We start from the raw sequence: 26,833 nt of genomic DNA, 5'->3' as shown, positions 1-26,833 counted from the left end.
TCCCAAACCCCTGAGGAGCTTCAGGGCTGCAGCTTCTAAAGCCACAGAACTCCAAAGGGCCCCCAAAAGTCCCAAAATCCCCCCACTGTTGGGACTTCTCCTTCCATCACTGTCCAAGTAGCTGTGATTCTGCCGATTTAAAGCTGCTCTGCCTCCCCATGGCACCAGCAAATCCCCAGCCCCAATTCCAGTGCTCCCAGCACTCCACTACAAACTGGAGAATAAAACAAAATACCACCATAAATATGACAACTTTATTAAAATATACATATGAGTACAAATTAATGATTATATGGATAAAGTTCACTGTCTGTAAACAAATATATTAAAAAAGAGCACATCTTTTTTGTGATATAAAGTGCAGTTATGTTTCCTTATTATATACAATATGTCAGCATCAGGGAGGGGTTGTAAGGACTATGAAACTAACATTTGATTATAAGATAAAATTCTCTGAAAAAGTATACACCTACATATTACAAAAAAGGGCTTGAGTTTATTTAACAAACAGCTTCCCACCACGTTAATTCAGCTAAGGAGAACCTCAGGAAAAATCAGGAGAGAGGCACCACCAAGCCCATTTTGGGAAGGGAAACTTGCACTTCCCAGAGTTCACACCTTCCCCTCGCCAACCCCAACCTTGCACCGAGGGAAGAAACAGGACAGGACCTTGGGTGTAGCTGGATTTTGGGGGGGGGGAATCAAATATACAAGATTTCTGTACAGCTCTGACCCCAGGGGGCTCCCAACGTCCAGCAGCCTGGAGAAGAGTCCTGCCTCGGTGGGGACACACAAACCAGGCCAAGAGCATCCTTGTCAGCAGTGTCTGGGCTGTGAGGGCAGGGGAAGGAGGAGCCCTGGCTCAGGCAGCCCTGCCCTAGGAGTGGGGGGCACGGCAGGAGCGGCAGCAGGCTTTGCTGTAGTACCAGTGGCTGCACAGGTTCACCTTGATGGCCAAGGCACAGTTGGTTCCTGCCTGGTCCTGGCAGCTGTCATCTGCAGGGAGAGAAAATGCACTTTAGCAGGACATGAAGTGCATGGAAATATGGCACAGGGATCACAGGTTAAATCCCTGACAGATACATCTGATTTTCCTCGGGTGCTGAAGTAACTTGGGGCTGGGGTGGCTGGTTTTTGGTTTAACCTTTGTTAAAGCACTTGGAGAGTAGGTGGTCAGGGTAGGATTTCTCCCTTAATTTATGTCTCTCCTGCTGTTCCCAGCCAGAACTAAAATGTTGCTGGAGCTTTATTTGTGCCAGTTTTGGTGCCACTGTCTCGTGGCTGCTGGCAGGTGTGAGCAGGCTGGTACCCTGTCTCCCAGAGTGCTATTTCTCAAGGCATGGCATGGAAAAGAAGAAGAAGAAAATAAACAATTGTGAGCTCATGAGGTCATTTCCCACCCTACACAGCTTTAAGCACCATGGGATGAGCAACAACATCAGTCCAGTTGTGGCTGCCACCTCCCTGACATCCCCTGGCATGCACCATGGAGCTTGTCCAGAAATGTCATTGTCAGCCTGGCCAAAGGCATGAGCAGGTTGAGCTGTTCCTTCCCACCTGACACCTTGGGGAGTCTCACTTGGTCCCAGCCCTGAAGCTCAATGTCTCTGCTGTAAAACAGAGCTGCCCAGGGACTGCTGGAGCCACCAAGGCACTGAGTTGTCCCCAGGTCAAGGGCTTCCCCTGGCAGAGATTCACCATTTCTATCCCAAGGAGGCTTTTTGAGAAAGGGAATGGGAATCCAGCAGTGCCACATCCAGAGTTAGGGACAAGTGAGATGCTGGAGAAAGGGATGAGTCTCTTTCAGCACTCTTCCAACTCCTTCAGTGCAATATTTTGCTTCAAACCCATAGGATTTATACTTTTATATATATACATTTTTTGCTTCAAATCCATAGGATTTGCATGAAACCAGATTGCTCTCAGGGCAAGGTGGCCACGAGGCAACTCCCAAGCTCCATGGATCCCAAGGGAGTGGGCAGCTGAGAGCACCCAGAGCTGAGCCAGGAGTTGGCCCCAAATCTGTCACCCATTTTCATGCTTTTCTCCCACACTGTCCTTATTCCCAAATCCTATTAAAGGATTAGAACTGTGTGTTTGCTAAAGATCACAGGGACTCTGAGCCAGCAGACGAGCCAGATAACGAGATAGTTACAAATCCCACAGGACATCCAAAGACCAAAAATCATTAAAATAATGGCACAGACAGAACTTCCTCAGCTCTAGCTGGAATCTTACAGAAGCAGCACCCAAACCAGCTCTCCAAAGGCCCCTTTTATCTTCAGGTCAGAGCATGATTCTTCTGAGCTCTCCTCTTAATTTATCTCCAGAAGGAGCCTGTGCATTGCTTGGGCACAGAGGGAGAGCTGTCCCTGACGTCCTCCCTGGGATCATTATCCAAATGGGGCAGTGCTGCTGGAGGGATCCATGGCAAACCAAGGCTGTGGGGCTCACCTGGGGGCTCTGTGGGGCAGGGCTGCAGGTCACAGGTCTGTTTGCCCACTGGCTTCACCAGTGGGTCGCAGCCCCGCACGATGTCCTTGCCCTGGTAGCACTTCACATCCCGCATCCTCACGCCAATCCCGCAGGTTTTTGTGCACTGGGGGACAGAGAGAAAGGGTGAGGCAAGACCCTGCCATGCCAGGGGACTGTTCTGAGCCAGAACCTGCTCGCTGGAGATGTTAGGGCAGGAGGAGAATGTCACATCCCAGTGCCACACTGCTGTCCCCTCGCTCTGTCTTTGCTGCCAGCAGCATCAGCTTCTGCCCAGGGGAGGTGGATGTGGTCCTATCCTTTGGCTCTGACACCCTCCCTCCTCCTGCTGCTGCCCTTCAAAGGGGACCACAAACCAGCTGGCCCAGTCCAGGTGATGCTCTGCAAGACATGGATGGCCATGAAGCCCCCCAGAGAACCAGGAGTGGGGTTGTGGGGTCTCTCTGCATCCATGGGGGGTGTGGAGCCACTGCTGGGCCCAGCCCTCACTGCCTGCTGCCCTTTGGATGCCTCATGGAGCTGGGATGGCAGCAGGGCTGCTTTGGTTAATTATAGGGTTTGCAAGACTAAAAATGAGGCTCTTGGAGCTCAGATCAGGGAGGCTGCATCCAGGAGGGCTTGGAGGAAGCCCCCTGGAGCCTGGCTGCCTTTTGTGTTGTGCAGGGTGATGGAGTATCCCCAAATTCTGTATCCTAGGGGCAACAACCCTGTGGGCTCCAAGCCACATTTCCAGGCATGAGGGAAAAAAATAAAGAAAAAATAAAGCTACATCTGGCCTCAAACAGCCCCTGTCAATCCTGACCTCCCTGAGCACAGACAGCCCCAGCTGCACCATGCAGCAAAAACACCCTCAGGGACAACATCCTGCAGGGACTCACCCATCTCCTGGGGGTTCTGCAGGCAGAGGGACCCTTGGTGCAAATGGATGGGGCAGCACAGCCCTGGGGACCCCTTCCAGCTCACCTCAGACCAGGGGGTGGTGTACCACTTGAAGCAGGGCCTCTCGAAGCACGTGCTCTCCTCCACGGGCTTCTTGGCCACGTCACAGTCAGAGGGGCTGCGGGTCTTGATCTTGCCATTGACAATCTCCAGGCAGAGCACGATCCTCTTCTTCACACCCCGGCCACAGGTCGTGTTGCACTGTGGGGTCATGAGCAGGGCCCCTTGAGAGCTGCACACCCCAGCCTGACCCCTCCAGGGCACCCCAAAACACAGGATCTGCACTTACCCGCTCCCAGTCCTGTGCCAGCCAGTGCGAGGGGCAGTTCTTGTCCCCACAGGGGTGGATGGCCAGGGGTTTGGTGTCCAGGTTGCACTGGGACTCGGGCACCACGCGCCCGTCGCTAGTTTTGCAGTACACGTGCCGGATCATCCTGCCCTGCCCACAGCCGCCGCTGCACTGCAACCACAGTGGGCACTCAGTGCCAAGGAACACCCCTGACCCAGCTCAGAGCAGGGACAGAGCCCCCACAGCAGGGACACGGCCCTCACGGCAGGGACAGGGCCCCCACAGGAGGGACAGGGCCCTCACAGCGGGGACAGGGCCCTCACAGCGGGGACAGGGCCCCCACAGGAGGGACAGGGCCCTCAAGGCAGGGACACACAGAGACAGGGCCCCCATGACAGGGACAGGGCCCCCACAGCAGGGACAGGGCATCCACAGGGCCCAGCTGCCTCCCCACACCCCCCTCCCCCAAATTTCAGAGAGGTTTTTGGGCTTTAAACAGCCACAAGGATGGTCAGCGGATCCCCCAATAGAGATTCCATCATCATGGAATCCCAGACTGGTTTGGGCTGGGAGAGACCTTAAAAATCATCTCGTTCCAACACCCTGTCATGGGCAGGGACATCTTCTGCTATCTCAGGTTTTTCCTAACCCTATACAGGGATTTGGAAAAGGATAGGTTTATCCTTGGAATGGGACATCCACAATTTCTCTGGGCAACCTCTGCCACAGCCCCAACACCCAGCATCTCTCAGGGCAGGAAAAAGGGGAAGCACCACAAGCAGGGAACCCCAGAGTGGCTCCCAAAGTGACAAAGGGGACCAAGGAAGTGGCAGGAAAAATCCAGCCCCCAGTGCCCGGAGCAGCCGGTGCTCCCCGTGGTTGCTCTTGCAGAGGCTCTCGGTGTTTCCTAGCACTGCTGCTGCCATGGAAACTACTTATTTTTAGCTGATGTGAATGTATCAAAACCTGGGTAAAAATAGCTTGGGATGGAGGGGGTCTCTGGAGCAGAATTGTGCAGGAAGGGAAAAAGCCAGGGGGAGAGGAAAAAAAAAGAGCGAGGGAAAGAGAATAGAAAATAAGGAGGAAAGAAATATAGAGAAAGGGAGGAAAGGAGGAAAGAGAAAAGGTAAAGGGGAGAAAAGGAAAAGAGAAGGGGGTAAATGGAAAATAAAAAAGGGAAAAAAGTTAAAATGTTCAATTTCTGGGCATGGAGCATCAACATTGCCAAGGAATGCTGCGCAGCAGACAGACAAGAGGATTTTGACACCCACTAAGGCCCTCAGCCAGGTCTCTCAGGGTTTAACCCCTGCTGTACCACATCCCCCACAGGGCAGGAGCCCAGGGGGAAACAACAGGATCCGCTGGGATGCTGGTTCATCCCCAGTGCCCAAGCCAGCATGGCTCAGGGTGACAGTGCTGGCAGAGGTGGCCCGAGAGACCCAAAGCAGTGGAATTATTTGAGGCCAGCTCCCAGCGCAGGCTGCCTGCAGTTTTTTTGGGACCTGCCAGGCATGATGAGCCCAACCCCAAAACCCCCAGGAGCAGCAGGGACGAGCCAGCCTGCGGTGGGACACGACGGCCACGGCGGGGTCTCACCGGTCCCCAGTCGGACACTGTCCACTGCCGGTCACACGGTGGCCCCGTGCAGTTCTTCTCGGCCAGGGGCCGGGCGCTGGCGTCGCAGAGCTTCTCCTCCTCCGAGCAGCGGATGTCCCTTGTCACCACGCTCCGCTCCCCGCAGCGCGCCGGGCACTGCCGGAGGGGACAGCGACATCACCGGGGCTGCCGGCACCACGGCAGCTGCCGGCTCTGGGATGGAGTTCCCCTCCATATTTGAACATAAAAGTTTAAAAGCACACGCTGGAAATGCACAAATTCACTCAATCCCCCTCCACAGCCCCAGCTGCGTCCTGCCCAGGTGCTGTGCTCTCCAACAGGTGATGCCAAAAGGGGGGAAAGGCTCCAGGAGGGTCTGCTCAGAGCTGAGCAGCTTTAGCTGTCACTTGGAGACAGGGTGAGATCTCCCTCGCCTCCTTCCCAGGAACAGCCAGCTCCCTTCCACCTCTTTGGAGAATGCTTTCCCCCTCCTGACTGCACAAGTGAGATTTTTATGCTGTGGATAAATTTGGCACCGTGCAGCCCAGTGACATTATTTAGAACTGGATTTGAGTTACTACAGTCTCACATACACATTACATTTGCTCCATGCATAACGTAAAGCAGGGAAAAGTGTCAACAGCACAGGGCCCAGACGCACCGTGCCGAGATGTTAATCCTCAGAGCCCTGAAATGTGCTTTTTTTAATGCCTATTTCCCCAGCCAACTTGGCACCCCATCTCTGATGGGATCCAAAGGAGATTAACTTTGCTGCTGGCTAAGAACGATCTACTCCAGCACTGTCTCAAGCAATCTGTCCCTGACAAATGCTGGAGGAGAATACGCATTTCTTTAAAATAAACCACTCATTTGCTATGCTGGACAAAACAACGCTGCAGCACGTGCTCAGGGAGCTCCTCTCTACCAGCTGGGAAAGTCAAAACATCCTGCACCACCAGGGAATGCACCAGCCCCTCTGTCAGCTCCAGGGAAATGATGCACACCAGCTTGCAGGGGAATGGAGACGTTTAAATTATGACTAAGACGAGTTTTTGGGAGCTGCCCAGGAGGAAGAGTCATATTCCTCGTGATGCAAACCATGGGGCAGGTTGGCACCCACGGACAGCTCAGCTCAGAGCTCATCTGCTCCTGCTTAGATCAGATCTGTGCTTGATTTGGGAAGAGGCACCCCGAGGAAGCAGCGCTGGTTTGGGTGTTTCCATGGGTTTGTGTTTGTAAGGGATGCGCTGGAGCACTGTCCGTGCCTGGAAAGGGATTCAGGGGCACAAACCCACAGGTTTTCCCAAGGAAACAAGTGAGCATCCCCCAGAGGCTTTGGGGACTGGTTTAAGGCACAGCTAGGGAAAGGTTTCATTCTGCATGTGGTGCAGAGGAGGTGAGGAAGGGACGTTTATAGGGATGTAATTTATGTATGAGATGGGATCACCTTCCCAGCACGTTGGGTTTGAAGAGGCTGCCAAGGAAATACTGATGGGGAGATCTGAGTCATGGGCTCCTGCCCTACCTGTGAGTGACCAATGGCCTCCCATCCTAAACAGGAGCCAGGCCTTCATTTTAAGGGGAAAAATATTGATGCACATTGATCCACGTACATTACTGCAGGCAGTGTATCCTGGCTGTGGATGGTTATGGATGAGGATTGATGCCTCAGGGTTTAGCTTTTATATTTTTCAGATTCTGTACTGCCTTGGTGTGTAGTTCTGAGCTTCGTGTTAGGGGATGGTGAGCTCTGTGCACAGAGCAGGGAGACAAAACAATTCCTGCTCCAGCTGGGGACCAAGGACAAATGATCCAAATCTCAGGCACAAACAACGTGGGCTGGAGAGAGAAAAACAAGAACGATGGGACTGCATAACCTAAAGCTGTAATTGGACAATTAACTCCATTATGCAAATGGAGCAGAACTGATAAAAGTGAGAGACCCCGTGAGCAGTCGTGCATTTTGGGACCATTTTGGTTCATCTTGGATGTAGTCCTGGCTGCCCTCTTGTGCTGCCCAAGGTAGATCCATTGAGGCCTCCTAATAAATCCCTACTTTATTCTTAAACTCTGTCCAGCCTCTTTTTTAGGTCGCATGGTGATCTAAAAGAGCATCAGGAACCACAAGGCATCACAAAGCATCAGGAATCACAATTAATTCCAATATGCAGACGGAGCAGAGCTTATAAAAGTGAGAGACTCCGTGACCAGTTGAGCATTTTGTGACCATTTTGGTTCATCTTGGGTGCAGCCCTGGCTGGGCCTAGGTGGATCCATTGAGGCCTCCTAATAAATCCCTCCTTTATTCTTTAACTCTATCTAGCCTCTTTTTTAGGCCACACAGTGACCTAAAAAAGCATCAGGAATCACAAACCATCAGGATAAATTGGAAAAGGGAGAAAAGGCCGGGCTCAGGCGCTGCCCTGGCCAGCAGGACTCACCTCTGACCACTCGGACATCTCCCACTGGGGCCCGCAGGCTGGGTTCTTGCAGACCTTGCGCTCGTCGGGCCGGGCGATGTCGGCTGCCTCGCACAGGTCGCTGTAGACGGAGCTGTCAAAGCCCGGCGAGATCATCTTCCAGCAGCGCACGATGCGGAACTGGTACCCCTCGCCGCACGTCCGCGAGCACTCGCTCCAGCTGCTCGTCTCCCACCTGCAAGGGAAAGCATGGGAAAGCATGGAAAGGTGTGGAAAAGTGTGGCAAAGAATGGGAAGGCATGGGAAAGCAAGGCGACCCCCAAGGCAGGGAGGAATGACGAGGACTCCATGGATATCAGAATTACTAATTAATTACTTTATTATATTGTGGCAGTATCATTCTTTTCTCTGCTTCTCTCAGATTCAGAAAATGTGAATCCCACACACCTGGGCAGGGAACAGAGCCCATCACCCCATGGAGCAGCCCACAGGAAAGCCCTGGCTGCAGGGAGTGTGTAATCACATATCCTCTGAGCAGAGAGAGACATAGCTGTCCCAGGAAAATCCTGGGAAGCTGTGGGAAACTTAGAGAAAAGAATTAAAACATTTTTCTCTCTCTTTCTGTAACCGTTGTTTAAAGATGTGGTTCTCAGGAGTATGCTGTTCATAGCTCACCAATAGTGTGAGAGGTTTTCACTTTGGGACCAATCAAGTGTCACCCTAGCAAGTCACATTATAAAAGTACCTGCTGCTTTCATTAAATTGCCTTCTGATTCACCTTCTGAAGACTGGAGTCTTTCATTCCATCCCTGACTCAACAGCATCAAGGGAGGAGTGAGCTGCAGCCAGGCTGCCAACTCCTGAGAGCTGTTCCCAAGGGATGGGAAGCATCAACATATGTTGGGCTCACCCCACAGCCCCCAGCTCATGCCTGAAGCTGAAACCAGCTTGTCAGGAGGCAGGGTGGCACAGCAGGGCCTGGCCCAGTGTCCTCAGTGACAAGTGAGAGTTTGTCACCAGGGGCTCTGCCAGCATATTTCTGTGTCAGGCTTTTTGCCCGTGTCTGACCTCCTCTTTTTGTCTGCTCAGCTGAAATACGGGGAGGACACGGCATCCATCACCCTGCAGATGCCAGCAGTAATGTCACACAGAGCTGCCTGAGCCCCAGTGGGACACAACTCATGTCCCACCATCAGTCTGACTCTGCTGAGCACAAGTGACAGGCTGGAGGAGCTGGGATCTGCTCCAAGCACTGCCTGTCCTTTACTGTCCCCTGCCACCTCTGTCCTGACAAGACAGGAGCAGCTTGCAATCCAGAGAAAAAACATAAAAGGTCAAGTTTTGTACAGCACAGGAATATTACAGCAATTAAAGAATGAGATAAAAATCAGAATGGATCAGAATTCCAGCTCCTCTGGGCAGCCCCCAGATCCCCACTGCTGCCTTTCTCCAAGCAGGAGAGCCCCAGCTGCCCCCAGGCCTCACACCCCATCTGGGGCTCCAGGCAGCCCTAGGGAGATGTCACACATTTGGAGATGTCATTTAGAGATGGCATCTAACTTTAGAAGGGAAATGAAACAAAGGATTTCCCCAGCCAGATCACCCAAAATTAACATTTTTTCTTTGAAAACCACTGCCAGCCTAAGCACCTTCCTGTCTGCCCAAGTGCTGGTGGCTGCCCCATGAGCTCCCAGTGCTCCCCAGTTGGAGTCACTGGTAAATCACAGGGCAGCTCTTCTTCCTCACAGTGCAAGCCCCTGAAGCTGGATCAGCACAGCCATAAGGGGGGACAATTTTAGGGAAGATTAGTGAGAGAATCTAAGCACAAACGGTACCCTAATGCTTGTTTTTAAAAATGACACCAAAAAGAGATGCCAACTCTGCCAGGATTTATGGAAGTTTTACCCTGGTAGCTTGAGCTAAAGCTCTCAGGAAAAAACTCTTGCTGCTTCCCAGATGGAATTAAGGGAGGAGGGATGGGGGTGCTGTGGGCCATCCCTGCTGCCCCCCAAATCCACACCCACCCTCCCCCAAAATACAACCAGGGCAGAGGAAGCACAGAGAGTGCAGGAGGGCCCTGTGCTGGCAGTACCTTGGCTGGCACTCTCTCCCAGCACAGAACTCATGGATGGGCTCGGGCCGGGTCATGGCATCACAGTAGGCATCATCCACCTCGATCCCATCATAGCGAACACACATGGCATAGGTGGACATCACTCCTGGGCTCAGAGAGAACACACACACACAGAGCAGAGTGCTTGGTGAGCTGCACATCCAAACTCTTTTGTTGTTGTTGTTTTTCTGGTTTTAGCTGCGTTTTTCAAAACTCCCTCCCTGTGGAAAGCAGGAAGTTGGAGTTCCTGTCCCGTGGGATGGGTGCTGCTGGGAGGGAATATCACAGTGGCCACCCCACCAATCTGGGCAGTGTGGTTGAGTTTGGCCAGCTCAGAGGAGGGCATGGCATGGCCACCCTTGCCAGGGCTTGCCACCAAAACCAATACAGGACTAACACATTTTTATAGGAAATACTCAGTACCACGAGTCTGCTCGGCAGACAGGGTGGTGGGAGGAGGCGACAGCAAACAGCCCCAAACCCACTCCATCCCCCATTCTCCCTGGCCATTACACCCCTCCCTTTGCACCAGGTGCTCCCCAGGTGCATCCAGAGCTCCAGGCCAAGGCAGGGATCCTGGGGATTTGGCAAGGAAGGTGCTGCCCCTCCTGCTCCCCCTCCAAAGCAGCTGAGCCGGTGCCGTCAGAGTGAGACCTTTTCCCCCACAGCCTCCCGTGCCAGAGTAAATGTTGGGAAGTCCATTCTGGGACCTGGCTGGGGACCAGGAGGCTGCTCTGGCTACAGGTAACAAGAATTGCAGCTCTGGAGAACATATGGTTTACATGAAACTAAAAAAAGATCTACAGCTCTTGACATGGCCTTGCCTCTCTGTGATATGTCAGTGAGAAAAGGCAGCGAGGAAGGAGAAATTTGAGTTAAACCTCTCTTGGCTTGCTGCAAACCAGGGCAGAGCAGGCTGGCCCAGCCAAGGGAGAAATTTGTTCAGAGGGGATCAAAGAAGTCAAAAATGTCCCAGAACATGTGGATGACAGGATCCTGGGGAAAGGGAAGGCTCACAAAGCTCCTGCTGCAGGCACGAGGCTGCTGGACCAGAGCAAATGCTTAAAATGTAAAACCCTTGCATTTGATCTTTTAAGAGACATCCCTGAGATTGTAAACTCCTCTCTCCCACTCCTTTCCCTCTTTTTAATTCCAGAAGCTCTGCAGGCTCTGGATAATTTCAGGGGCAGCACAGACAAGTGCACAACCCACACGCCTGATTCATCCCAAGGGATCGACAGGACCCCCTAACCAAGGGCTGAGGGAGGAGATCAGGTGCCTTGAAGCTTTTCAGGGGGCAAAAAGGGAGGAATTAATGCAAAAAGAAGGAATTTCTGCCTGAAGAATAGAGGCTCAGTTTCGATATCCCTGGCATCTCTGTCACTGTTCCAGATTTACACCCTCGCAGCCGAGCTCAGGCTCCAGGGTAGAAGGAGTAGGAGAAACAAAACATAATCAAAAAGCCAAGTGCTATTGTGTTTCCTGCCAGAGCTGAACAATCTTTAAAATTTCTCTCTGCGGGGAAGCAGCTGAGCTTTTCAAACCCTTTGAAGCTGTCAAAAAGGTGAGGAAGGGGAAAAAAACGGAGGCTCAGGATAGGATTTGGGGATCCTGCTGAGCCCCAGGGGGGACACAAAGTGGTGGAAGTGAAGGCAGTGCTCAGAGCTTCCCAGAGGGAGAGTTTGGAGGGATGATGGACACATCGGGCATCACCTCCTGGTCCCCAACACACCTGAGAGCTCAGTGGGGTTTGCATGCTCAGGCCCCAGCTCCTCTCCCCACCTTTACACCCGGGCACAGCAGAGCTCATGAGATCCCCTGAACACCACCAGCTCCTTCCCATCCCTAACAGACATAAAATGGACTCACACACCAGGTGATTTCAGCAGGCTGTGCAGAATTTGGCTGCTTCTCATAACTACCTGTGGTGCATGTAGAGCTGCAGGGTTCGTGGGAGGAAAGCTTCCACCTGTACATGTCAGCAGCACTCACACCTTGGCCCTTTCTTAACAACTTCAATCTGTTTCTAGCAATAAGCAAACAAAACAAAAAAAAAGAAAAGAAAAGAAAAGAAAGAAAAAAAAAACAAAACAAAAGAAAGGCATTTACAAGGCAAGCAGTGACAGCCCACAACAGACACACACATCTGGCTGCAGTTCGGTTGGGTTTGGGTTTGGGAGGGGATGTGCTTGGTTTGGCTTTGGTTGGGTTTGGTTGTTCTGATTTTTTGGGAGGTTCGTTTGTTTGAATCAATTTTTAATTTTTTTTAGTTTCACAACATACCTGTCCTGAGCCCCAAGTAGAATCCCCAGCCCGGTTAGAGGCAGAGCTTCCACTGTCTAGAAATAGAGAGAATGGGATAAAAATACCCACAAGTAGAAACAGTTCAGAATTTAACAAAAGTTTGCATTTTTCTGCTCAAATACACCTGGCCCTCGGCCCACAGTGACTAAAGGTGCAGTATCTCCTCCCCTGTGTCTCCAGGGCTGGGCAAACCCACTCGTGCTGCTCAGTGCAGCAGAGATTTTGGCTGCTCCAATCTCCAAAAGCCAGCACAGGAGTTTCTGAGCTCTCCCCTCAAAGCCCACTGATTTTGCCACTCTGGTTTTTGGTCTGATTTATTTTGCTGGATGTCAAGTGGGGAATTTGCATCTCTCCAGCTCCAAGCTGTGCTCAAACACAAAATGCCACGGGGAGAGGAGTAACAGAGTCAGCCTGGTGTGAGAAAAAACATTTATCCAAGCAAGAATTGCAGCTGCTCCCCATGCTGGGAGGGGGGAACACCTCAGGGATACTGCACCTTTACAACAAAAGGCTTCGGTTCTGTTCTCATACCTTGGTCCAAACCCTTGGAACAGCTACACTGGAATAGTGTACAAGGTTGTATCCTCACATCCAGTTGTCTCTGGCCTGGCAGGATATGCAGCTTGTATGATTTCTAGGCAGCAGAAGCTCTGAAATTGCCTTATTTAGTTGTTTGTAAGAAAAAGTTGAGGTCCAGCCTATCAAATCAACCTTTCAAAGGACACTGTTGAGAATCCAGCCGTTTCCTTTCCGACCCACCCTCCTTCCACCGCCAGCACTGAGCCTCCAGAAGGATTAAAAACAACAACAATCTCATTTTCCCTGTTGATTTTGCCTCTGTCAGTTTGGCAAATGGTTGCTTCCTGCACTTGAAATGGGACTGAAATGAATGTGACTATTTTTTAATTTTTTTTTTAGTGGAAAAATAACAATCTCGGCTCATTATAAATAGTGCTTATCTGCCACAGCAGCTCTGCCTGGGGACCCACACCAGCTCCTGATCCCTGGCCTGTGCCACCAGCTGCCACCCAGCCAGGAGAGGGCTCACAAATTCATTAAAACATAGTCAACATCTGCTTTTTGTACTTTAATTTGCCTGGAAATATTACCCAGATCCTCCAGTCTATCCCCTGATCTCTGAGGCACCAAAGTAAACACCGAGTTATCCTGTGATCAGGACTCCTCTGTCTTTACAAGGATAACATCTTCAAAATAAGCTTTATCCCACATCTGAGGACAGTAAATCTTTCAACAGTGTCCCTTTAGTGTATGTGATCCCAAATAAAGAGCTTCTATGCATGACAAGGGGACAAGATCTTTCCAGAGGAATCCGACATTTGGGCACAGGGCAGCTCATTTCCAGCAAAGACAAAACTGTCACTTTGTTCTCCTCTCAATGCAGACAGCAGCCCATTGTTTAACAAAACTGGGGGCATTTTCTCTTTTCTTTCAATTTTCTTCTTTATTATGAGCTAAATAATAAAGTAACACATTTGTTCTCAAACTTTTAATCAGCTTTTCAAGCAAGATACAGCACCAAAAATTAGCACCGTTCTGAGTTCTGGGCTGCCCCTTTTCCCAAAACAGCTCCCACAGCAGAGGAATAACCCTGACAAATGCACACAAAACCACCCCGGATCAACATCCACAGCCCCTGGCTCCCATTCCTGTGTTTTATTTTGGTTTTTCGTTTCTAAGCAAAGGGGCAAACTCGTGGCTGCTGTTACAGGTCCAGCCTGAAAGGACCTGAGCATCTCTCAGCCTTTTGGCTGGTGCAAAACTGGTCTGGATATCAGTGTTTTGATCTGAAAAGTTTGTATTTTGTTCCAGAGAGAGAAGAGGGGACACTGTGGAACAAAACCAAGGGAAGAACAGGTGGAAAACATTGTCAGTGCTGGGTGACATTCCTGAAGGGGTTTAAATCACTGTTATCAATAGCTGGGCAGCCAGGGACAGTGCAAGGAGCTTTTTAGCACCCAAAAACTGCACTGGAGCCCCAGTGTTCTGTGATTGCCCTGTAAAAGCCAAGCTCCCTGTACTCCCAGGAGGTAGGGAAGCACTGCCCCCATCTCACAGCTGCTGGGACAGAGTTTTGGGGTGCAGGGTGGCAGCTGAGGGGACACAGGGTGTGTGATGGGGAGCCCCAAGGGGCAGGGCAGTCCCCAGGGCAGGGTAAGGGGAGCTGAGGGCTCTGCCCTCTCTGTCAGAGAGGATGAAATGCTTGTTTTGGCAGCTAAAGGCAGCGCTCCCAAGCCAAGGCACGAGGAGAGATGATAGATTCAAGCCCTTGGCAAGGTTTTCATGTTCTTATCATTAAGAAGTTTGTTGATCCATCTGGCTGCATGGCCATTTTCTTTAGCACGAGTGTCTTTAGCATAACGTAGTGGAAGCTGTGGGTAAATCCAGCTAACTCTAACCAGAGGGAGCATCTGCTCTGGGCTTTGCATCTCCTCCAGATCAGCATCTTATCCTGTGTTTTACAGGTCCAGGAGGAGGCTGGGGTGCCATGGGGATGCACAGTGGGACCCAAATCCACACCTTGTTCTGGGACCTGGATATTCCCAAAGCCCCAGAGTCAGCTCAAGCTGCCCAGGGAGTGCTCTTGAGTGGGTAGCTGACCATGAAGGAGGGCTAATTGCAGGGCTAATTGCTGCTGTGAGCACTGTCCCCATCTCAGACCCCATGTGGCCACACTGGGAATGAGTTCTGGGCTGGGAATCAAGGCTGCTCCCCAGAGAGCCCTGGGATATCTCAAAAGCTGATAGATACAGGCTTGGGGATCAGCACCTACCCCAAGACTTCCTTCCACCCTTCCCCAGAGCAAAACCTGCTGCTAAAGCTACATTAGGCCTTTCTTTACCTCCCCACTTCCACTCAAACCAGCCACCTAAAGGATTCTCAGGTGATGGTCCCAGTACAACGAGCTGCTACTGCAGAGCTTTGGATATTCCTGTCCAAGCTGCTTCTGCAGCTGCTGAGGCAACAAATCCAGGCTGTTCCTGGACCTACAGTGGAGCTCCTGGTGCCAGGGCCACACCTGGGAGCTGCTGGAAGCATATTCCTGCCATCCCAAGTGAGGAGGATCATAGGTGGCACTGAACAGGGTGGGTGAAAAGGGGCCAGGACCAACTTCTGCTGCATCAGAACTCAGAGGAAGGGGCTGGGGAATGGGAGCAGGACGTCAAGAGAAGGCAAAAGGAAGAGGCTTCTTCATGGCTGTGGCTCTGACAAGAAGCTGTAACACCAGAGAGCAAGGCCCCAGCTGACAAACATCAGCATGGACTTCAGCATGGCCACCGAGGGGGACATCAAGAATTCCTCTTGCCTAAATGCTCTCATGCCTTCCTGCTCCCAAACCTCTGGCCCTTCCTTGCAGATGAACTCCCAACAGAACATTTCCACCTTCCCACCCCCACTTACCTCCTGCTTCCAAAGGGATGGAAACCATGCATTGAGCACAGAGCTTTTACAAGTCAAGAACATCAATAAATTGGATTTATTAATGAAAGGCACGTCTCCTACCTTGCTTTGTGGGTTCTGTTCCCCTGAGGGCTGCTCATGGTGACGGTGGCGTTGGAGAAGGGCGTCTCTGCAGAGGTGTTGGTGGCTTTGCCATTGCTCAGCTCCATGAAGGTGCTGTTCACCGAGTAGGTGACGAGGCCATCGCTGTCCTCGTAGTCCACGTAGAGGCTGTCAAGGGGTGACCCCACCGAGTTGGTTGGGTCTCCCTGGGCGAAGATGCTGTTCATGGTGACGTTGAGCAGCAGCTCCTTGGAGTCCGAGGTCTTGCCCAGCAGCTTGTCCGTGATGGCGTTCTCCAGAAGGAACTCCCTGGAGCTGAGCCTGGCCTCGGGCTCTCTGTCGTCATGGTCTGTCTGGTAAGTAGACCTGGTTACGTTTGAATCTAGATTGGAGCCAACAGGGGGGAAACCACAGTGACAACCACAAAATGCATCGAGGCTGGGAGGGAGAAGCAGCCCGGAGCAGCGGGGACGCGCCGGAGCCTGAGCAGCCACACGGGGGGCCAGAGGCAGGGCAGGGGCGTTTCATGGGGTTCCCAAGGGTGTGCAGCTTGGGGGGGGGCTTATCCTGCTATGGTGTGGCCAGAGGGGAGCTCAGCACCCGCCAGCACTGCCCAAAGCAATAGCAGAGATGAAAGGAAGGTGCTCCCCTGGCCCCACAGCCCATGCAGCCATGCTGGGAAGGCACTTCAGGCAATTTGGGGGTGGGATGCCCAAGGGACTCAAATGGGGGCTTTGGAGGGGTGGGAGGTGATGGGAGATGTTGTGATGGGGAGTTTTGTGCACCCAGGGCTCCCTCCTGTCCTTGGCATGAGGCAAAGCACAGCAGGGCACCAGCGGGGAGGTCTCACCCGGTGTCCACCCCCCGCACACCCTCACCAGAAACCAGAATCTGAAGGGCAAAGAGGATTTGTGAGCAGAGATGTTTTAAAGAACTTTCCGAGGTTTCCAAAACACAAACCAGCAGAACCACCAGAGGTAGAAACAGAGCATTTCTCAACAAGAGCTCTGAGAAGCAGAACACTGAGGCCCAAGTCTCCTCCTTACCTTGGGGTTGTTTGCCCTTCAGTTTTGGCTCACAGTCAATTGTTTCTGCTCTTTCATAGACCTCATTGGTTTCCTGACCTTTGCTCAAGTTTAAATCTTCCTCCGTGTCCTGCCTTCCAAACACCTGGTTCTCCAAGTCTATCCTTTCCCTGGAGATTTTCCCAAAATAGGTTGCATTGTGCTGGATGAAGCCCAGTGGCACGTCCCCGTCAAACTCGCGGCTCTCCTCGCTCTCCGACTCAGAGAAGGTGTAGAAGATGGGCTGCAGGTTCTTTGAGTGTGGCTTCCTCAGCAGAGTGTATTCAAACGTGATGGATGGGTTCTTGCCATTTTGATTCCAGACCTAGCAAAGAAATCAAGTTGTTAGAGGGTGCAGGGAATTTGTGGCAGGCAAAGCATGGGATTCATCTTGGACCTGACACTTGGGGAGCATCAATTTTGCTGTTTCCAGAGTGTTTTCCTTCACAGTGCCAGCTTCTTCCTGCTGGAGCCCTGCACCATTTTCTAAAGGTTTGGCAGTGCTGCCATGGGGATTAATCCCAGTAGCCACAGGACACTCTTCCTCCTTGGCCACTGAGTGACCAGAGGCTTGGGGCAGCCACTTCACAAGACCATCACTTGTAAAGCCACTTTTGTGACTTTATAAAGAGCACACTCTCCCCTGCAGCTACTACACCCCACTGGGGCTGGGGACTCCCAGCTGAGGCAGCCTCATAGGGTCTAATGCTTTTTAAACACCCAAGCAACCATCCCTTCCCCTTCCAGAGGAGCCTGGGGCTACATGGAAGATGTCAGGAGTTGGGCTCTGGCTGGCTGCCCAGAAGAAAATTGAGGGACTTTTCTCCAAATACCTGGTTTTACATGGTTTGCTTTCGAGAGAGAATTGGGGTTTAAGGTTTATGCACTTGTCTAAGCTCTCTGGCCCAGTTTCTTATTTTTGCTTTTCCTGCCAGGTAACTTGGATAAAAATGCCAAGGAGCAGAGGAGAAATCCCCTCACAGTGCCTGAGGCATCTTCTCCCTGCAGAGAGGAGTTACCAAGCCCACATTCACCACTGACAGCCCTGCCTGAATCCAAGAGCACTGACACAAATATAATAGGGTTGGGTAAGGAACTGGCCAGAATCACTGCTCCCATCCCCTCCTCATGTGAAACCATGCCAGGACTCTGCTCCCAAGCTCACCCCCACCTCAATCCACGGTGGATTTTCTCTTTCTCACCATGAGAAGAGAAGCCAAAGCTCACCATTATGTTCAGCCCTTGATTTGTGGGTCCCTGGGCAACAATGTACTCGATGCCAGTCTCGTACACGTCCATGGGCCGGCGGTACTTGAACACCGTGCCTGCAATGTTGAAGTTCTTTGGGCTGTCCACTTTATAGTTCCCATTGAAGAAATAGTACCCAGCTTCATCAGCCACAGCTTCAAAGGAGAGAGAACAGTCAGTGCTGTTACATGCAAAGCTCTGGATGCAGCCCCTGGTGTGTTCAGGGGGTAAAATCAGTGCCGCAGCAATAAAAAAAAGAGATTCTCCTACACGGCAATGCTTTGGTCACTCGTTTGCAGCATTCACCATGTGAGGATGTGCTCAGAGTTCTGAGCCACGTGTCCCTCCACTTTCCAAACCCCTAGGAACGTGGCTCACACTCAACCCCTGGCTCCTGTCACCCCCTTGGCACCAGCCCACAGTGGCCCAAGATGCCACTGATGCCCCCTGAGCTAGCCCAGGAACTGCTAACCACAACAAGCTTTTTTCATCCACAGAATCTTCCTAGAATGATTTGTATTGGAAGGGACCTTGGAGCTCATCTCATCCTGCCATGGGCAAGGACACCTTCCACTGCTCCTCAAAATCCCATCCTGCCTGGCCTTGAACACTTCCAGGGAAGTGACAGCCACCTTCCAGAAGCCACAAGACTCTGAGGCAGCAAATGTGCTTCTCTTTGGCAAGTCTGGATTCTTCCACACTGTCACCTCCCCCGTGAGATGGGTGTGTGGTCCCAAACACTTCAGCAAGGCCACACACAGGTCACATCCCCTTGGTGCTGTTGTCATTGCACATTCCCCAGGCAGGGAAAGGTTGAGGGGATCACCAGAGAGGTGAAGTCACTTGGCCATCTGTGATCCAGCACCAGGGCATCTGTCACACCCTGCTGAAATAATATTCACCAACATTTCCTGCTTTAAAGCAATCAAATTGTTGACAAACACAGCCCAGGTGCTCAGACTGTAGAGAGGAGCAACACTCTGGCTTGGACAACACGGATGGATTTACATTGCCTACAGATTGTCTGCAGCAAACAGACTCGCTGATCCCTGTGGGTCCCGTCCAACTCAGGATATTCTGTGATTCTATGACAAAACTACATCCAGCTCTGCATTGGAAAAAGCATTAACCAGCATAGACATGCATCCTAGGGAAGTACCAAGAGGTTATACACACCCAGAACATCTGCAGACTTTTTCCGTTCCACTATCTGGATATCCCTCGCTCCGGCGGGAATGTGCGTGACCAGGGAATAGCCTACGGATTAACCAGAGGATCTTTGTGACCAGTGATCTGAACCAAGCCCTCCTCAGGCAGAGCTGCAAGCTAGCCAACACCCTGGCCTGGACCCACATTTTTAATGAGTTATGGATTTAAAAGCCCCAATCCTTCATGTTTTAGGCTGCAAACAGGAGCTTATTGGTGATAGAGAAGAAAAATGTATGAATTGTGTCCTGGTTTATGGAGGGAAAACATATCCAAGGGGGGAAAGGATTCAGTTCTTACATGCACAAATACCATGTTTATATAAACTGGTGTAAGAAAATACATCTGCAGATGGTTTTATTAGCTAGAGAAGCTGTTGTGTGGTTCAGTATTGATCCCTGTGTTAGCCAGCGTTCCAAAACCCCAGCAGGAGATGGGACCCGCTTTCTCCTCTGCCTCCCCTTTGCCTAGCACCTGACAAGAGATGGGACAGGACAAATCTTCCCACAGCACTGAAGTTCCTGCAGTTTGCTCCATCTCAGAGAGCATTAATCATAATTCCTGAATTAGACTGTTATATTTAGGACATGTATGCTCGGCTGCTTTACATCACACTGATTTTTGAAATCCTGGTCTTTCAAGATATTGTTGCTTCCTGTTATTACAAGTCGTTTATTTCTAGTCTTACTGGGTCATGAGGGTCTTGTTTTTGGCTAAATGACTAAAAAGGACTAAAATAGATACCAGCCTCTTGCATAACCCCTTTGCACCACTCATCATCAGAAACCTCTGGTTTCTGACAAATACCACGCAAATTTCCTGTTCTGTTTTGGTTTTTTTTAAAGAAGGTTTTCTCTGCCCAAACAAGCAGCATTAACACACATATAACACATGGAAAAAACTTCAATTGGGCAGTTGGTAAGACCTAAAAACAATTTACCAAAAAAAAGAGTCAATTTTAAACCCAGCCCTTTCAACTCAAGCCCTCAATCCCCAAAGCCTTACCAAGATGAGAATTTCCTTTCCGGTAACTGCCGGTTACGTGGGTGCAGCTGCTCCCATCTCCTTGGCAAACTCCACATTTATCCAAGGTGTGGGTGGAAAAGAGAATGCCATCACAGCCAATGGGCTAAAAAATGCACAGACAGAGCACTGAGGGTCAGGCAAACGTCGCACCCACTGCGATTCTCTGAATGCTACTAACGAGATTTTTGCTATAATGTTTAACAACCTCACATTTTCCAGACACGCAAACCCCTCGGAAATCCGTGTATTTGCAGGATGTTCCATCCCTGGCCTGAACCATTAACTGTCTCTGACCATCCACGGTGGTGCAATGAAGGTCACAGGGCTTGCTAGAAATGTGAACATAGTCATCTAAGGGGAAAGGATATAAAGAGAGATTCAAAAACAGCAGAAACACCACAACTTTCATCCAACCCAAGCCAGCGAATCTCTGCCAAGCTAAACAACAGCAGCACAACTGCAGAGCAGTGAGAGTTCACAAGTGGCCATCTCTTGTGTTCCAGGACAGGCAGGAGATGGCACTTGGACAGTGTGGCAGCCTTTGCTGGAAGAGATGCCCCAGGGATGCCAGGGGCATCACCAGCACCAGCCCAGGGCAGGCACTGAGGCAGCAGCACTGCTTTGTGCAAGTACATTTCACAAAAACCTCCATGTGCACTTAGCAACACTTGATACATGACTTAAATTTATACATATATTGTTGGAAATACAGCTGTAAGATTATATGCAAAACCATAGCAACTCAGAGCATTTTATGATCTATGACTTTTCTATAAATGTTCACCGAGATGGACTTAATTCACCCTTTGCTTTCTACTGACAACAACTGGCTGGCAGTACCCACCAGCACAGCAATCCCACATTTTATAATATCCACAGGAAGCAGATGACAAAATCATATTTGCATCAGAACCCCAAGTGTTTGTCTCCACCAACTCCTGAGCAGTCAGAGACCCACTGGCCTGCACACCCAAGCAAGGCAGCATCAGTGTCAAAATATTCTCTGCAAATCCCCCAGAAGCCACGTGAACTCCTGCTCAAACACAAAACAACTCCTGCAATATCTCTGGTGAGTCAGCTTGAGCAGCAAACGTGTTTAAGGAAATTGTCATCTTCAAGGGACAAAAGCCGCCAAGGAGAAATAGCTAGTGGACCTAGTTCTATCTCATTGACCCTACAAAAGCTGGAGAGCCAGGGGCTTGGTACACAGGGAAATTGATTTGATGGAGATAATTGCTCTTGGGTATGCCCAGAGACCCCTAAAACAAAGTTTGCAGGAGCTCCCATCTTTATTTTAAGCACTCAGATCTGAAGTGAAGAAGGATCTGATCCCATCTCTGTTTTTATGGATCTGAAGAATCTGAGCTCAGGAGCCTCCTCAGAAGAAGGGCCCTGCCTTCCCAGCAGCTCTAAAGCTCATCCATGGCTTGTGGTTAATGCCTGATTTTGATGGGAGTCCAGTGTTCAATAAAAGTTCAATAAGAGCTCAGTTTCTGAGTCCCAAGTAGTTTCTGCACATCTTGCTCACCCCAGATGACCAAAGTGACCAACTTCATCTAAGTGACATTTGACAGAGCACACAGAGGGCGTGGGAGAGACCAAATATCACTGAAACAGCACAGGCAGCAATGGCCCTGGCTCAAAGGACACTTGTCATGGTGAGCCCGACTGTCCCTGCCAGCACAGCCCTCACATCTCCTGCTCCCACATCCTCCTGCAGCCTCTGGTCCCTGGGAGCTGTGACCAACACAGGCTACAGACATGAATTCCTGTTGTTATTTAATTTTCAAGCTACCCTACAGCTGCCAAACAAGCCTTTGAACTCGGGAGACAGCTGATTGTGCCTCTGAAAAACCACTTTAAAACAGCAGAGGAGGAGCCTTCCTGCGGGCTGTAGCATCATAACTATCAAAATATTTGGCTGAGCATTATGAAACACACAAAGAATGTCTTGTTACCAGGATATAAAGGTTTCCATTGATAGGTTCTGCCATTGTACACATGGGAGTTAAAGGACGAGCACTGCTCCTCTCGGAAGCTCCTTCCGTTCACAGGGCACTCCTAGAATGGGATACATTAACATCCTGACGGAAACAAAGTGCGGGAAAGGTTTCTGGCACATCAGCACCAGCTGCAAGGAGTGTTTCCATCACCTTTCCCAGCCAGGCCACGTCCTCCTCCTCCTCCTCCTCTTCCTCCCCCCACTGCAGGAACCCCCTGGGAGTTGTTGCCAGAGTCACTCTCTGGTTTTTATGGCAAAATGCCCAAAGCCCAGAAATTGGCACCAAAGAAGGGAACCCCCAGCTGCTTGGATGGGGAAGAGGGTGACAGCTTGAGGACAAATGGTGTCCCCTCTCCAAGGGACCCAGAAATGCCACACATGACTTTCCCAACAAGACAAAGGATATCCTTACTTGGACTTTGCAGAGCTGGTATCTCTTGGATGTTCCAGTGCAAGTTTTATTAGCCAGCCCACTCACTGACTTCCTTCTGAATAAGGAAATGGTGGTTAGATGGGGGGCAGAAATCATTTTCCCTTGTTTAAATATATCTGCTCTCTGTAAGGTCAGTGTGCACAGAGCAGAGCCACAGAGGTCTGTCCCTGGAGCAGGTTGCAAAGGTCTCTGTGGCTTTGTCACCTGCATCACCAACTATTCCAGGAGGTATCCAAGGTTTACAAAGTGTTTTTTTGGCAACCACGCTGCCCAGAGAGGGCAGAGCCAGGCCCAAAGCAGATGGAACCAGTGGGTCCCCAACCAGCCCTGCACCAGGGGCTGCTGTGCCCCAAGGCCTGGAGAACAGGCTCAGTCTGTGCCTGCTGCCCCTCTGCACCAGCCAAAGCTCAGGAAACCCCCTCCTGCCCCAGCAGGGTTTGCTCAGACACATTTCCATCAGTGCTTGTGCCCTCTGGGGTCAGGCAGCTGCTGCAGAGCCCCTCCCCAGCCCCTGGGGCTGTACCTCTGCCTCAGGCAGTGCCTCTCCTGGGATTTCACGCCTCCCCCACAGGTCCTGGTGCACGCTGTCCACTTGGTCCACTCTCCCCACCAGTAAGCAGTGACATCTGACCCCTCCTCCAGGCTGTTGGACGTCTGTGCCAGGTCCTGCTCGGAGCACAGGGGAAGGAGGAGAAGCAGGAGTCACATCCAAACCCCAGAGCCCGTGTGGGGACACTGAGGGCAGCCCTCCCCTCCCAGCCTGCCCCACTTGACCCAGGCATTGCCTTCTCCAGCTGAGGTCAAGCCTGAGGTTTCCATCCCCTGCATTCTTGCAATTGTGTTTTCATTACAAAATTGGAATGAAGTGGCAATATTTGGGATTCCTCAGGAAAGGAAATTCTCATTGTTTCGCTCAGTTGGCAAAACCGAGCTCCCAAACAGCCCTAAACTCTGCGAGACTCTCGGTGCTCTCTGACTCTTGCTCCACAGAGAATTCAGGGAGCTGCAGAGCCAGCTGCAGCTGGAAGCTCCACTGGAAGCTTCAACAAACCTTTGCAAAACCCTTCTGCAGCAGCAGAGCAGGTCAGTGAGTGCCAGGGGGTGCCAGAAGGGTGCAGGACCCTGCGTGCTCTCTCTGCAAGCACAGGTTTGTCACTTGAGGAGGGTCCCTGACACCCCCAGCTCCCATCCCCTGTCATGACCATGCATCAGAGGGCAGAGGAGCTGCAAATATTGCATGGAAAGTAAATGAAAGCTCAGCCACTGCAGGGAGCAAGGAGTGATGCTCACCAAGAGCAGGGCATGGCCCTTCAGAGTCATTGAAATACTTTGTGAATGCTCTTGGCCATGGTAGGCACAACTAAGGTTAAGCCCAGATTAAAGAGCGAAGGCAAGTCAGAAGTCCTCACCATTTTTGGAGACCTGGAGCATGCACAGAGCAGCTCTGCCAGCCCAGGGGGTTCCCATCCCAGACACCAGAGCATTTTAAAGCCCAGAGAGCCCCCAAAAACCTGGTAGCCTTACCTGGGCTATGACAAAGACAACATTGCCCACAAGAAGAAGGGCCAGGGTGCCTTTCAGCTGCAGCTGGGCACTGATGGAGATGCTGCTCCACCTCCACTTGGATATCTTCATCCTAGAAAGCAACCAAACACTGCACTAAGCACAGCTCCCACCCAGCCCCATGCCCAGCACCAGACCTCTGGGTTCCTGAGCTCTGCTCCAGCTCGGTGACACTGACCAGCAGGGACCTGAGCCTGAATTTTTATTTAATTAATAGCAGCATGAACATGGTACAGGATCACTTCCCAGCTCGGTTTTTATCTGTCAAACCACAACTTTGCACTGGTTTCCACTGGCTGCACCTGACACTGCTCCAAGGCTGCCTTGGAACAGAGCCTGCCTTACACCGAAGCACAGTGAGTAGCCAGAAGTGTTCCTGGATCTATAAAAGCAGTGCATTTAAATATCCCCATTTACAGGACTGCTCCTGGAAGAATGAGATGAAAAGCTTCAAAAAACAAAAAAATGCAATTAGCAGGCATCATTCCTCCTTTTTTCATTTATTCCACTCCAATTCCCCTCGGTTCCCAGGGAAGATTTCTTTTCTTATAGAAAAGACACGACCCACAATTAAAGAGCAGAAATGAACTATCCCAAGTGTCAGCCTTTCATCTCTTTCTCCATCTGCCTCATGAAAGAGACCAACCCAGAATGGCATTTTCTTAAATAAAACCCAGCTCAAAACCACAATACGTTTTATTGTGAACCTCCCTGCAAGAGCCAGAAAGGAGCAGGTTTCAGGAAATCATGCTTCCAGGCAATCAAAGCAGCTCATGTCTGTGAGGAAAAAGAAAAAAAAAATCCTCCCCTAAGCTAATTTCCCTTGAAAAGCAGTTAGGCAGTGTCTTTGGGAAGCAGGGGGGTGGGAGAGGTGCTGCTCCTGGGGAGAGAGGGCAGGACTGCAGACCTGCAATATAAAGAGCTTCTCTCCTACTCATTTTTGTTTGGTTTTTTTTTCCATCCTTGCAAAGCGTTTTGTAGCGGTTTTGAAATCACTGAATTGCCGGCAGCACCAGCCCTGCTTTGCTGTCTGGCTTAGAAAAAAATTACCAGAGGGCTTCCAGGTCCCTAAATCCGCTCTGCAATCGCCCTGGGGGAGAGGTGCAGCATGCTAAAGAGACTTTCCAAGAGGCAGAGCCATTGATTAATGGGAGCCCAGAGCGCTTGGCCGGGGATCCCGCGGACAGGTGGCTGAGCCTTGCCTTACACTTGGTTCTCATTAAAGCTCCCAGACACTCCTGACTCCAAGCCAATACCAGAGCGCGCTCCGAGTTTATCCCACAGGCTGCGGGGCTGCGTGCTTCAATGAGGGCAAAATTAAGAAATGGGGGAGGGATGTGGATGCCATGAGCAGCATCGCGGAGAGCCGGGAGCGGGGCGGCGGGAGGGAGATGCGGGGCGGGGATGCCGAGCAGGGATGCGGGGCTGCATCTCCGCGGGCAAGGGATGGGACAGAACAGGATGGGGCAGAACAGAATGGGACATGATGGGACGGGATGGGACAGGACAGGACGGGACGGGCCGTACCTGGCGGCGGAGGGGCCGGGCAGGACGATGCTCCGGGGCCGGGCGGGAGCGGCGGCGGCGGCGGCGGCGCGGAGCGGAGAGGAGCGGAGCAGCGGCGGCCCCAGACGCTCCCTCCCTCCTTCTCCCTCTCCGACTTCAAAGGGCAGCCAAAAGCGCCGGGGCTTCCAGCGAGGAGGAGCCGCCGCAGTGGCTCCCCCCAGCCCGCGCCGGCCGCTCTTATAGCGGCGGCGGGGGGGAGGCAGGGGGAGAGCGGGCGGAATTCACACCTCTCGGCCCGGGATGCCCCCACCCCGGTTAACCCCTCGCCTCCCCCGGCGCCGGCCCGCGGCCGCCAGCCGGTTTCCTGAGGCGAGACCGGGGGGGCACAGGCGGGGAGAGCCCGCACCGCACGCATGCGTTCCCGCTGGTCCACGCAAGGCAGGGAAACCCCGGGAGGATGCTGTGCCCCCAATCCCTGGAATCCTCCGGAGGATGCTCCGCTTTTCCCCCCACACCCTGGAGGATGCTCTGCTTCCCCCACTCTTCGGGAAGATGCTCCGCTTTCCCCCCACCCTGGAGGATGCTCCGGTTTTCCCCCCACCCTGGAGGATGCTCCGGTTTTCCCCCCACCCTGGAGGATGCTCTGCTTTTCCCCCTCCCCGGCCATCCCCCGGAGGATGCTGCTCTCCCCTCCTCGGGCGGCAGAACGGGACCTGCTGCCCCCCCCCACCCCATCATCAAATCACCAAAAATCTCCCGGTGCCTCCACGGGCATTGTGCAGCCACGTGCTGCCTCTGGGATGGCCAGGGGAATGATCTGCCAGGCTTTTAATTCCACTTGCTGCTGGAAAATGAGCCAAATCCTCAAGGTTCTGTGCTTATGGTGCTGTTTGGTCAAGCTCAGTGCCAGTCTTGCTGCTTGAAATAGTTTTGTGCCATGCAGAAAATGGGGTTAGAAAATTGGTTTGGGGCACGTCAAGAACCATTTTTGGTGGGTACAAATCCCCTGGCTCAGCAACAGCCATGCACAGGTCGTGTCTGATCTGTGTTTGTGTGTCTGGGAGAAAAGCCTGTGGGGAAGAAGGCCACAGCCACAGTGTGTGCAACCT

The 26,833-nt window shown here is 51.7% G+C and overlaps 1 protein-coding gene across 1 annotated transcript; it reads right to left on the bottom strand.

The window, feature by feature from the left end:
• Positions 1-330: 330 nt before the first annotated feature.
• ADAMTSL2 (ADAMTS like 2) lies at positions 331-26,154 on the bottom strand. Its single transcript, XM_074556532.1, is given in 20 exon segments — positions 331-996; positions 2,455-2,599; positions 3,457-3,633; positions 3,722-3,892; positions 5,318-5,473; positions 7,759-7,972; positions 9,830-9,956; positions 11,773-11,876; positions 15,677-16,058; positions 16,723-17,065; positions 17,968-18,143; positions 19,165-19,245; positions 20,200-20,323; positions 20,426-20,571; positions 22,179-22,281; positions 22,635-22,710; positions 23,179-23,321; positions 24,180-24,291; positions 25,746-25,992; positions 25,995-26,154. Coding segments are annotated over 20 exon segments (3,291 nt in total). The 5' UTR covers positions 26,140-26,154; the 3' UTR covers positions 331-877.
• Positions 26,155-26,833: the final 679 nt, after the last annotated feature.

This window comes from Zonotrichia albicollis, chromosome 21, assembly GCF_047830755.1.
Source record: "Zonotrichia albicollis isolate bZonAlb1 chromosome 21, bZonAlb1.hap1, whole genome shotgun sequence".
In the NCBI taxonomy this organism is placed as follows: Eukaryota; Metazoa; Chordata; class Aves; order Passeriformes; family Passerellidae; genus Zonotrichia; species Zonotrichia albicollis.
Note: the sequence above shows the minus strand (reverse complement) of the source record. Positions and strands in the feature narration are given on the sequence as shown.